This window comes from Bos indicus x Bos taurus, chromosome 12 (genome assembly GCF_003369695.1).
Source record: "Bos indicus x Bos taurus breed Angus x Brahman F1 hybrid chromosome 12, Bos_hybrid_MaternalHap_v2.0, whole genome shotgun sequence".
Lineage (NCBI taxonomy): Eukaryota > Metazoa > Chordata > Mammalia > Artiodactyla > Bovidae > Bos > Bos indicus x Bos taurus.
In genome coordinates, this window is record NC_040087.1 from 80,473,247 (window position 1) to 80,486,958 (window position 13,712).

At 40.4% G+C, this 13,712-nt stretch overlaps 1 protein-coding gene across 1 annotated transcript; it reads right to left on the bottom strand.

The window, feature by feature from the left end:
• Positions 1 to 1,234: 1,234 nt before the first annotated feature.
• On the bottom strand, positions 1,235 to 1,570 carry LOC113902148 (histone H4-like). The gene has a single exon (XM_027557091.1). The coding sequence runs from the start codon at positions 1,559 to 1,561 to the stop codon at positions 1,250 to 1,252; it is 312 nt and encodes a 103-aa protein (XP_027412892.1). The 5' UTR covers positions 1,562 to 1,570; the 3' UTR covers positions 1,235 to 1,249.
• Between the last annotated feature and the right edge of the window lie 12,142 nt (positions 1,571 to 13,712).

The window sequence follows — 13,712 nt, forward strand, 5'->3', positions numbered from 1 at the left end:
GAGTGGATGTATACATATCTATAACTGATTCACTTTACTGTACACCCAAAACTAACACAACATTGTAAAGCAACTGCTGCTGGTTAGCCACTCGGTTATCTCCAGCTCTGTGTGACCCCATGGGCTGCAGCTTGCCAGACTCCTCTCTCCATGGGATTTCCCAGGCAAGAGTCCTAGGATGGGTTGCCATTTCTTTGACGGCTGCTGCTACTGCTGCTAAGTTGCATCAGTCGTGTCCAACTCTGTGCGACCCCATAGACGGCAGCCCACCAGGCTGCCCCGCCCCTGGGATTCTCCAGGCAAGAATACTGGAGTGGGTTGCCATTTCCTTCTCCAATGCATGAAAGTGGAAAGTGAAAGTGAAGTCGCTCAGTCATGTCCAACCCTCAGCAACCACATGGACTGCAGCCTTCCAGGCTCCTCCGTCCATGGGATTTTCCAGGCAAGAGTACTGGTGTGGGGTGCCATTGCCTTCTCTGATTTCTTTGACTACACGCCAGTAAAAGTTAATTTTGAAAAAAAAGCAAATATGGTTGTATACATTTCAAAAAAATAGCAAAGATTGAAAAAGTAAACATGCTAATTTTCATAAAAGACATTTTCCTAATATTTATTTAAAAATCAATTAAATTGAGGATTGGCTAGGTGAGGTTGAATGAATATTACGGTAAAACGGGAAATCCACAAGTACTGCTCACATCACCTCTATTTACCTAATAATTTCTCCAGTCCACTTCGTTGTATAGACTGAACCCACCCTTAACTCATGTAGTTTGAAATATTACAAATAATCTCAGTGGTGGAGGTATCGTACAGTGTTTTATGTCCCTTCCCAATGGCTCAGCAGTAAAGAATCTCCTTGCAATGCAGGAGACCAAGGTTTGATTCGTGGGTAGGGAAGATCCCCTGAAGAAGAAAATGGCAACCCACTCCAGGATTCTTGCCTGGAGAATTCAATGGACAGAGGAGCCTGGTGGGCTACAGTCCATGGGGTCACAAAGAGTCAGACGCAACTAAGTGACTGATACTTTCACTTTCATATATAAATATATATATGTATATATATATATGTATATGTATATATGTATACACACACACACACACATATATACTTAATACATACAAAATAGAACAAAATAGAAGCTTATTCTTTTTTTTTTTATTTATTTTATTTTATTTTATTTTTTTTTTTTATGGCCCTAAAAAGGGCCTTTGAGATTGTCGTCACACACAGCACAGGGGCAGCAGCTCAACCTCCGAAGCCGTAGAGGGTGCGTCCCTGCCGCTTTAGCGCGTAGCCCACGTCCATGGCAGTGACCGTCTTCCGCTTGGCGTGCTCTGTGTAGGTGACCGCGTCCCGAATAACATTCTCCAGAAACACCTTCAACACGCCTCGGGTCTCCTCGTAAATGAGGCCGGAAATGCGTTTGACTCCCCCACGCCGAGCAAGGCGCCGAATGGCGGGCTTGGTGATGCCTTGGATGTTATCTCTCAAGACTTTGCGGTGGCGCTTGGCACCACCCTTGCCTAAGCCTTTGCCGCCTTTTCCTCTTCCAGACATGACTGAGCTGGTCAGGAAACCTCTGATCAGAAGCTTATTCTTATCTGAAGAAATTGTAGCTTCTTTATTTAGGACATTCATATTTATTTATGTATTTTCAATTCCTATTGAAGTATCATTTATTTGCAGTACCGTGCTACTTTCTGTTGCACAACAAAGTTAATCAGTTATTTATATACATACATATATATGTATATACATATATATATACACTTGATGAAAGTGAAAGAGGAGAGTGAAAAAGTTGGCTTAAAGCTCAACATTCAGAAAACTAAGATCATGGCATCTGGCCCCATCACTTCATGGGAAGTAGATGGGGCAACAGTGGAAACAGTGGCTGCCTTTATTTTTCTGGGCTCCAAAATCACTGCAGATGGTGACTGCAGCCATGAGATTAAAAGACGCTTATTCCTTGGAAGGAAAGTTATGACCAGCGTAGACAGCATATTGAAAAGCAGAGACATTACTTTGTCAACAAAGGTTTGTCTAATCAAGGCTATGGTTTTTTCAATGGTCATGTATGGATGTGAGAGTTGGACTGTGAAGAAAGCTGAGCACTGAAGAATTGATGCTTTTGAATTGTGGTGTTGGAGAAGACTCTTGAGAGTCCCTTGGACAGTAAGGAGATCCAACCAGTCCATCCTAAAGGATATCAGTCCTGAATATTCATTGGAGGGACTGATGTTGAAGCTGAACGTCCAGTACTTTGGCCACCTGATGCAAAGAGCTAACTCATTTGAAAAGACCCTGATACTGGGAAAGATTGAGGGCAGGAGGAGAAGGGGATGACAAAGGATGAGATGGATGGATTGTATCACCGACTCAATGGACATGGGTTTGGGTAAACTCTGGGAGTTGGTGATGAACAGGGAGGCTTGGCATGCTGAGATTTATTGGGTCACAAAGAGTCAGACATGACTGAGCAAGTGAACTGAACTGATACACTCTTTTTAGATTCTTTTCCAATATAGGTCATTAGAAAGTATTGAGTAGAGTTCCCTGTGCTACACAATAGGTCCTTATTAGTTATCTATTTTAAATATAGTAGTATATATCAATTCCAATCTCCCAATTTATTTAATGCCAATTACATGGAATTACTTTTCCAGTCCACATTATTGTTGAAAATGTGTTAAGGAATCTGTATATAATATTTTAGTGAGCTGTATGCATATAAATATAGTCATCCACAAAAATATAATATTTACTATACCTGAAAAATATGAGGACTTTGAAACTGAAACCCAAGCCAATAATCTGTAGAGAGTTCATGGTCTAGTGTAGGGACTGGATAAGCCTCCTTCCTAAATTGTAGCGGTCTGGTTTCTGAGCAATCACCCACTGATAAGCACAGAGAATTCAGGGTAAAACAAAAAGTGTGAGGGGGGAATAATTGTATAGCACTGTGGCACGGCTTGATAATTATAAACCTTTTTTACAATGTGATGCTGTTTTAGGAAAAAGTATATATCATAGAGCCTAACAGCCTTTCCATTTTAGCGTTCAACCTCTCTAATACTGAGCAGGTTACCAGGTCACAATTCTGTGATATTCAAATAAATTTTGTAAGCAGCTGGGGAATAGTTCATTCTTGGTTGCTCGTATAGTTGATGGGATCCATTTATGATTAAAAATAGAGGATAATACATTATTTTGATTTAGTAGTCATGGGTTTAAAGTGCCTGATTTATTGTAGTGTTTTAGACCCGCAGAATAACCTCTCTTGATTTTCCTTAAATCTCCTCCCAGAGGAAAAGAAATTTAGTAAGAGTTGGAAGTGGACATTGGCCCTGGAGAGAGGCTTCTGTTTTCCAGGATGTTAGCCTGATGCCAGACTCTGCTAACCTGGGTGGTCAGTTTAATGTGGACATTTTTCTAAGGAAGTCGACCGAAGCCACTAAACATATTTGCTCCATGAGCTAAACCACAATAAAACAGAGGTCTCCTGTGTACAGCTTTCCTCACTCTTTGAATACAGTTCATTCTTATTTTATTTCCATCAGAAACAAATGCCCTTCAGAAAATTTCTCTTTGAAGTTTAAATGCAGTTGTGTAAGTATGTGAGTGCATGTGTATCCAAATGCAATTACATGCAAGCATCTGATTCAATGATGAAATGACCATTTCTTTAGGACTGTGAAGAGTCTTTCGAGAGTAGAAGCATTCCAAACCCCTAGATCCCAGCTGGGTGATCTATCATCGCCCACCTATAGTAAATGTGAATGCATGAAGTGGGGAAAAAAATATCATGTCAAAAATGAATAATCATTAGATTCATAGACAGATAAAACTGTTCTAGATTTTATTTGGAAACAAGGGTTTAGTTTTTATGGCTTTCTGTCAGTTTCTGCTATTCAACATCATTTGAGAGATTACAGAATCCTGTCTTTCCTGTTTCTGCATTTTTCTTCTTTCACTGATATTAATCCCTGTCACCCATCAAAAGAGAAAGGACTCCTGAGTGCCAGCCCAGGAACCAGACAAGTCACACGGTTGGAAGGCTGCAGCCTTGATCCACTGGTTAGTCTCTGCTTTTGTATTATCGAAGGCTGCCTAAGAAGCAAAAAAGTGCCTATAATTATACCCTCTGTTCTGTTCAAAGGCAAAAACGACTTTCTTAAAATGAGTAATTGATACACACCACTGGGCTTCCCAGATGACTCAGTGGTAAAGAATCCACCTGCCAATGCAGGAGACACGGGTTCCATCCCTGGGTCGGGAAGATCCTTCAGAGAGGGGAATGGCAACCCACACCAGCATTCTTGCCTGGGAAATCCCACAGACAAAGGAGCCTGGTGGGCTAGAGTCCATGGGGTCACAAAAGAATCAGACGCTACTAAGCACGCACACACACATGCACACGCCAGGAGGGTTTTCTACATAACTCTGTGAGGCAAATGCAAAAAAAAGTTAAGCATTACCTGAGCGTCTAACATTCCAGGTAACCTGGGCGGATGTTTGTGTTTGTGGCTCTCTCTATATGTGTGTGTATATTTTCAATTACACATAATCTTTAAATATGTTATTCAATAAAGGTTATGGTGAAAATGAAAAAGGTGTCTTTTATTTTTACTTAAAACCAAACAAACTTTTGTCCAACCCTATACACATATATATAAATATAAACATATATATGTAATACTTTCAGTTTTCATATATATATGTATACACCTAAAACACTATTTCTCTAAGCACAGACGATATATTTGACTTTGTATTCAGTTCAGCTCAGCCACTCAGTTGTGTCCGACTCTTTGTGACCCCATGAACCACAGCGTGCCAGGCCTCTCTGTCCATCACTAACTCCCGGAGTCTACCCAAACCCATGTCCATTGAGTCGGTGATGACATCCAACCATCTCATCCTCTGTATGAATCTGAATTCAAGATCAATGCTAAATTAACTTATTCTGTGAAATCAGAAAAATGTTCTCTCAGCTGCCTTATAGTCTAAATAGGAAAAAAATCATGATGTTCTCCAGACAGTACAAAAAGGGGAGACTGCTCTGAAGCTGAGCCATGATGGGGAGAAAATGAGAATTATTCTGCTTGCAGAATTAGGTATATACATCAGCACAATCTTAGGTAGTGATGATTCATGAGAGGTGATTTTAAAACCCAGGTGTAAAACTAATTTAAGAACTATAGAATAGAAATTGTGATGACTGTCTTGCTTAAAATGAAATTTGATACTTACATTTTATTAATTAAAAAAGTATTATTTTTAATAACTAAGTAAAATATAGGCTCATGAACAGCTTTTGAAATGGTATTTTATCCAATAGGGTGTGAACAAATGCATTTTTATATCCCAACTTACACATATACAGTATTAAAGAATTAGATTCACATTTATATCATTTCACTTCAAAATAAATGTCAAAAGGAAGATTTAATAGACTAGAAAGCTAAAATCAATTTTAAAATAATTACATTATCTACAACATGGTAAATCAAATTGTAAAACCTTTCAATCAGTGTATTTTCTCATAACAAAGAACACAATCTCCTTTCTTAACGTTTTTGACCTACTGGGCCTGGAAAACTCCATGCTCAGAGGAGCCTGGTGGGCTGCAGTCCATGGGGTTGCTAGGAGTCGGACCCGACTGAGCGACTTCACTTTCACTTTTCACTTTCATGCATTGGAGAAGGAAATGGCAACCCACTCCATTGTTCTTGCCTGAAGAATCCCAGGGACGGGGAAGCCTGGTGGGCTGCCATCTATGGGGCTGCACAGAGTTGTACATGACTCAGGCGACTTAGCAGCAGCAGCAGCTGATGCAGTAAGCATGTTATAACTGGTGGTTCTGCACGGAGGCTAGAGCGAGGGACCAAATCAATTCCTGGTCAATAGAAAGTGACTCCATTGGCGGTTAAGGCACATTCTCCTTAAAGCTGCTCTGGCCAGAGGCAGTTTCATTATCACAGACTATGGAGAAATTGACCTAAGTGCCACCTGCATCACAGTCAGAGCTCTGATCACTGTATTGGCTTCCTCCTTGGCCTTTCCTTGTGATGGTCAAGTGGAATAATTTTAAGTCACTTTCACACACATACGTATAATTGTTTTAGAGCTTCTATCATATAAAGCAATTATTAAGGCAATGATGTGACCTTTTGCAAAACCATTTTTTTTTCCTCTTCTTTAATCAACCCACAAGTCTCAGAACAGCTGTAAGTATCAAGCCATCATTGCTCTTTCTACACACCCGCTCTACATTTCTAGCCTTACATCTGCGACTCAGTGATCCAGGGAAGTAAATGGTGAAGATGAGCAATGGATCAGTCATAATAATTCCACTTAACTGAAAATAGTACTACTTCTCTCTAAATTAAGTGTGCAATTGGCAAGACTTATTTATACTCTCCTAGGGATTAGCTTTTATTGATCTAATTAGGATGAAGCTCTAAAATCAGTTGACAGTCAACCTGATGGAGCAGCAGCTGCATATGATTCTGTTCTTCAAACGAAAAGGGGATATGAATAGACGAAAATAGAACATACTGTCCCAGACCTATGCTCTCCACCAAAGGGCAAGTTAGTAAACCAAAGACCAAGCCCGACAGCGGGTTCTCTCCAGAACTTAAATTTTACATTCCCACCTATCAAACAAGAAAAGAGGCTGCAAAATTTATTTTGATGGCAAGTAATATTATACTGTTAATAAATGCTATATGTGTTAGCAGGGAGCTTCCCAGGAGGCATTAGTGATAAAGAATCTGTCTACCAATGCAGGAGACATAAGAGGCGTGGGCTGCATCCCACTATCGGGACGATCCCCTGGAGGAGGGCTTAGAAACCCACTCCAGTATTCTTGCCTGGAAAATCCCATGGACAGAGGAACCTGGCAGGCTACAGTTTATAGTGTCACACTGAAGTGACTCAGCACGCACACATGCATGTTAAGAGGAGAACTTTTAAACATCTTATAAGTGTTAATCAGTCTCAAATAATTCAGCTTTACCAGAGGGGGAGAAAATTAGCTCTGTTGTTGATACTCATACCTTTTCTTACTATTATCTGTTTTTGTTTTTGGTATAGTGATCAAGAGTAATAGAAAGAATTCCCAACAAATGTCTTCTTTCCCATTTACAAGCCAATGTAGGAAATTACCAGCAGAACTTCAACTCCTAAAACAATTAGAAAGAATGGGCAAAGGTGTCTTTTCTTTAATGAAATCACTATGCCCAAATGATAGGTTTGAACATATTGACTCAGTTACCAGGCTGAGCCCTGAGAACACGGGTGGCTGCATTCACTGATCAAACTCCATTAAGAGAGCTTTACTGATTTATCCCTTAGCATTGATGAACATTTGTGGACACTGAGTCAATATTTTGAAGAAGATTAGCAGATAAAGTACTGGCCTTTCATTTTCAAGATTGCATCAATTTCAAGCCGCGATTCAAAGACTCTAGCCCAGAATGAGTAGAGCTGAAATTGGAAGTACATCTTGGCCCTGCTAAGAGAATGAAATTAATTGGCTGAAGGTACAGAAAGTGTTTGTATTTAAACCAAATGCAAAGAAAATACTCAGCTTGTAAAATCCATAACGAGGAACCCAGGCATTTGGTAGTGTAAATTCGAATACAAACATAAATTTTCTTTCTATTGCATTTCAAAATATATTTCTGCATTCCTATTTCTGAGAGATATGAAATTTGTTAGCAGTCAATTTGATTAAAATATGAACAACTGTATGATTATATTATTTTTCTCTCCATGAAAGTTTCAGTTCCATCTGCATGCAAAATAATCTTATTTTCTTTTAATTTTTTTGACTTTTTAATGTTTGCATGATGTAGGCAATATTAAATTAAGAGAAATTGTTTTATAAAAATATACCTTATTTAATAATACAGCTCAGATAACCTCATTTTTCTTTCCAGACACATACATACAACACACACACATACACATGAATGCACACAGGCACTTAAAAACATACATTTTGCTTTCATTTCTCAATCTTGTGAAATGTACATCTAAATCAGCTAAATTTCTTTAATTTACAAGTAATCATTGTGTTTGGCATCCACAGGATGCGACTCTTGTATGACCTGATGGCTCACTGGAGGAAATAAACCTTTAAAAGAATGCTTTTCAAGAGTGCACTGTGATAAATGGCAATAGCTTCAGAGTTCCTACTTCTGCCTTCATGACTTCCCCTTCAAAGTGGAACAGGATTTGAGCTTTGGCAGGAAGGATCAGTGAAAGATCGTGAGACAGGCATAGGGGTGAGTCACTAAGGATGGGAAAAGATCAAAATCTTCAGTGCAGTCATAGAAAAAAATGTCCAGTGAGTGCATGATGGTTGTCAAGGAAGATGATGCTAGAGAGATGTATTGGGTCAGATCATAAAGGTGTGTAAGTGCTGCATTAAAGTGAATTATACTCAGCCAAGCATGGTCGCACAATTCCTTTGAGCAATGGAATGATACCCAAATTTATTTTTTAGCACAGTTAATTTTTCAGAAATATGTACTGTGGACCAAAGTCTAGAGGACCTGGCAACCAGAGACCACGTATTATATTGTAAAAACAGTGTAGGTAAATGCTATGAAGCTCTGTTGGAGAAACTGGATTCAGAATGTATTCAGAATGTATGTGCGTAACAAACAAGAATTAGTAATTAATTTGAGACGAGTGAAAGACTTGGTTGATATTGGGGACATAAAGTGATAAAAGAGATGCATGACAGGTACCAGGTATGTTGGAGAAGATAAACATGCACAGTGGGAAAACTAAACACCCATGCTGGCAGAAGAACCAAGGCCAATGTCCAGAGGTCTGGGGCTCAGGAGTGTGTCCGGGACTAGAAACGAAGGCCCAGCAATCATCAGAACACATATGCAATTGAATATTACTCAGCCATCAAAAGGAATGAAATTGGGTTCTTTGTAAAGATGTGGACTTGACCTAGAGCCTGCCATAAAGAGTGAAGTAAGTAAGAAAGAGAAAAATAAATATATTAACACATATATGTGGGATCTAGAAAAATGGTACAGGTGAACCTATTTCCAGCACAGAAATAGAGACACAGGACACACGGAGTCAAGGGGGGAAGGGGTAAGCGGGATGAGCTCAGAGATTAGGACTGACATATACATGCTACCATGTGTAACCTAGACAGCTTTGGGAAGCTGTAGCCCAGGGAGCTCAGCCTGGTGCTCTGTGATGACCTAGAGGGGAGGGATGGGGTGTGGGAGGTTCAGGGGGAAGGTGATATGTGTGTACATATCGCTGACTCACTTCATTGTACAGCAGAAACTAATACAGCATGGTAAAGAAATTACACTCCAATTTAAAAAACGCATGCAAATTTCACATTCTACTCTAAAAAAGAAAAACAAAAAAACAAAGGTAGCAGAGGAATGAAAGCTATGAAAGCAACAATGAGGCAACGTTACCAATAAGGAGAAAAGATCTCAGGGGTGCCCCCATCTGCTGCTGGGCCATGGAAAAGGAACTCATGTAAAGGCAGAGGAGGCTGGAAAGGCGAACACACAACAGACTTCAACAGTGGCTCCTACCTGCCAGCAGTAAGGGAAAATCTGAAAGTGGGCTCTTGGTCCTGGTCCTCAGTGGCTTTAGGAAGGTAAGTTTCAGGAGGACAGTGGTTCCCAACTAGGAGTGATTTTGTGATCCTCAGAACACATGGCAATATTTGGAGATGATTTTGATAGACAAGATCTGGCGGGGGGGATGAGCTTTTGTCATCTCCTAGGTTGTGTCCAATTGTAGTTGTTCAGTTGCTGAGTTGTGTCCAGCTCTTTGTGATACCATGGACCGCAGCATGCCAGGCTCCCTTGTCCTCCGCCATCCCCCAGAGTCTGCTCAAATTCATGTCCACTGAATCGGTGATGCTATCTAATCATCTCGTCCTCTGCCACCTCCTTCTCATTTTGCCTCCAATCTTTCCCAGAATTAGGGTCTTTTCCAATGAGTCAGCTCTTTGCATCAACATCTTACATTGCAAAATACTGCTCCCCAAATAAAGGATTATCCAATCCATGATGTTAGTAGTACAGAAGATGAGACACTGCAGATCAAATCCAGATTAGTTTTCAATGAGTTGGACACAGAACTTGAGTTTATGGAGCAGGCAGGATGAATAGAGATTACTTTAAGCTCAAGCAAAAATTTCAGTAGCTAAAAGAAATTTAATATTTAGGAGCCAAGATATATAGGAGCAATTAGAATAATTTACCATAATGTTCAAGATTGAAGGCAGGAGGAGAAGGGGACAAACAGAGGATGAGATGGTTTGATGGCATCACCAGCTCAATGGACATGAGTTTGAGCAAGCTCGGAGAGCTGGTGATGGACAGGGAAGCCTGGTGTGCTGCAGTCCATGGGGTCGCAAAGAGTCAGACATGACTAAGAGACTAAATTGACTGACTGACTGACCACAATGTTGGGAAGATATATGGTATACAGAACGAGGCAGACTATCACCTATAAAATATTCGAAGTTAAATCATATTGTCATATATCGATTTTGGATGAGCAGGACAAAAACCAAACTTGTGCTATAAAATGAGACTTCAAGCAATCTATGTAAATTAGATTTAAAACCAAGGCAATGGCAATGCAGATATACAGAAAAGCACGAATATCGGTCACATGAGAAAAGTTTTAGCAGAAAGAAAAGACGAATTTATAAAGAGAGAATAAAATTCTGGTTGAAATTTAATGTTTCACAGGTCAGAAATCAAGACTGTAGAAGGGTGGTGACGAGGATATAATATGCAGGGTAATTCAATCAAAGGCAAGAAGATACAGTCTACGTGGCATACATTTGGTCAGCAAGCATGGCCAGAGAAACCCAAAAGTGATGAATAGCTCAGGGTTGCCCTTGGTTCTAGCACAAGTGACGCCTGGGCTGTGGGATTCGGCAGAGTGGAGATAGATTCTCAGATCGGTCATTTCTCAAGGATGTGACCTCAGACACATCTGTTACTCTTTTCAAGAGGACCTGGTTTCTCTTTGCTTTAGAAAGGAAAGGAACAAAGTTTTATTTAAACTTTCTCTTTCTGTGTGTGTGTGTGTGTGTATGCTCAGATCAGATCAGTCGCTCAGTCGTGTGCAACTCTTTGCGACCCCATGAATCACAGCATGCCAGGCCTCCCTGTCCATCACCAACTCCCGGAGTTCACTCAGACTCATGTCCATCGAGTCAGTGATGTCATCCAGCCATCTCATCCTCTGTCGTCCCCTTCTCCTCCTGCCCCCAATCCCTCCCAGCATCAGGGTCTTTTCCAATGAATCAACTCTTCTCATGAGGTGGCCAAAGTACTGGAGTTTCAGCTTTAGCATAATTCCTTCCAAAGAAATCCCAGGGCTGATCTCCCTCAGAATGGACTGGTTGGATCTCCTTGCAGTCCAAGGGACTCTCAAGAGTCTTCTCTAACACCACAGTTCAAAAGCATCAATTCTTCGGCGCTCCGCCTTCTTCACAGTCCAACTCTCCCATCCATACACGACCACAGGAAAAACCATAGCCTTAACTAGATGAACCTTTGTTGGCAAAGTAATGTCTCTGCTTTTCAATATGCTGTCTAGGTTGGTCATAACTTTCCTTCCAAGGAGTAAGCGTCTTTTAATTTCATGGCGGCAGTCACCATCTGTAGTGATTTTGGAGCCCAGAAAAATAAAGTCTGACACTTTCCACTGTTTCCCCATCTATTTCCCATGAAGTGGTGGGACCGGATGCTCAGTTGTGTCTAACTCTTTGCCAGTCTATGGACTGTAGTGCACAAGCTCCTCTGTCCAAGGAATTTCCCAGGCAAGAATATTGGAGTGGTTTGTCATTTCCTTCTCCAGCGGATCTCCCCAACCCAGGGATGGATCGAACCCATGTCTCCTATATCTCCTGAGTTGGGAGGCGGATTCCCCACCACTAGCACCACCTGGGAAGCCCATCCCTTCCTATACTCCTCTCTCTTATTAATTGGGTGAACTTTTACCCTCCTGCTGGTCTTTTCCAGTTCCAAAATTTTTCTTAAAATGCCCTCTGCTCCCCAATATCCTTACCTTCCATTCTAGTTCATCAAGCTTGGCTTCAGTTTGGTGTGGATCTGATTAAAATACCTTTTTTTTTTTTTTTTTGGTAACTCATGCTGAATGATATAGTTTCAGCATAGAGATGGAAAATAGAGCAAGCAATCTTTTTCCCTGCACAGTGTATGATTTTATCCTCAGTTTAAACTGAAAACTTCAAAGGATAATGTGCTCACTGTCAAGCTCTCCTCAGCCTATCTCAGTTATCCTACCTCCCAGCAAGCTGCACTTTCCTCTTTATATTGCCTGCCTTATCCCTGAATGTATTTGAATAATAGACATGGAGGAGTTTCACCCGGCCCTTCTCACATGTTAATGTACACAAGAATCACCTGGAGATCTTGTTAAAAAATTGCAGATTCTGATTCTGCAGGTCTGGGGTAGGCTGAGAATTTTCATTTCCAGGAACCCCAAGGGCATGCTGAGTGTTCAGGACTGAGCAAGGGCCATTTTTGGCGTAGTGAGAATTTAACCTTTCAAAGGAGCTTCCCTGATGGCTTAGTGATGAAGAACCCTCCTGCCAATGCAGGAAACATGGGTCCAATCTCTGGGTCAGGAAGACCCCCTAGAGGAGGAAACAGCAACCCACTCCAATATTCTTGCCTAGGAAATTCCATGAACAGTGGAGCCTGATGGACTAATGTCCATGGGGTCTCAAAAGTATCAGACACATCTTCACAGCTAAACAACTACATGCTTTTCAAAAAATGCAGTGATTCTGCAAGGAGTCTGTTATTCAAATAAATCAACAATTAAACAGGTCTATCAGGAAAATCAAGGAATTACTTTCATCAAGTTGAGACTATTATAAAAACAACAAATACAAAATAATAAAATAAACATAAAATAATAAAACTATTGTTTTAATTTAGATTTTTTACTTTTGTAAAGATGAGTATTCTCTGGGACAACTTTATTCTGAAATTTTTCATCCCAGTGAAATGCAATCAGGAGGAGAAGAGATAAAGACTGCTTTTCCATTACCTTGATTTCCCATCAACTATAGAGCCAAATAAGATTCAAATAAACTGATAGTTTTGCGTTCACTTACTCAAACGGGGTGCATTTTGTCAAGGAAGGATGTATCTTTTGTACCATCTCAACATCCTGAGCTGAACAGAGAAGCTGCCTTTATCCCCTGAGTTCACTACCCTGTGTTTCTAGAATGGAGAATGTGGTCATGGTCCATTTATTACCCTTCTGGGGCAGACACTATAACCAAACTGAAGTCCACTGTATATTTCCTTTTTGTTCATGTACAATATAAAGAGAAGGCTTGTTCTAATCTAAATACTTTTTGGAGATAGATTTATCAAAACAAGTGTCTATTCCTGAAGAGAGAGCTAAATTAAATCTAAACAATTTTCATGATCTCATAACATCCTCAGTTGCCAGGAAAAATGTATATCTGGTGTCGAATATTTGGTCAAATTCTGCTGTGCAAACAACCACTCCCAAACTGTTTCGCTGGGGAGTAAGACATGGGGAGGGGTGGCTAGAGAATTCTGATGAGACCCACATACCCGAGTAGGAAGCACTGACTCTAAAGAGATCATTAAAATGCAAAGTCGTCTTTTGGGTAGAGACT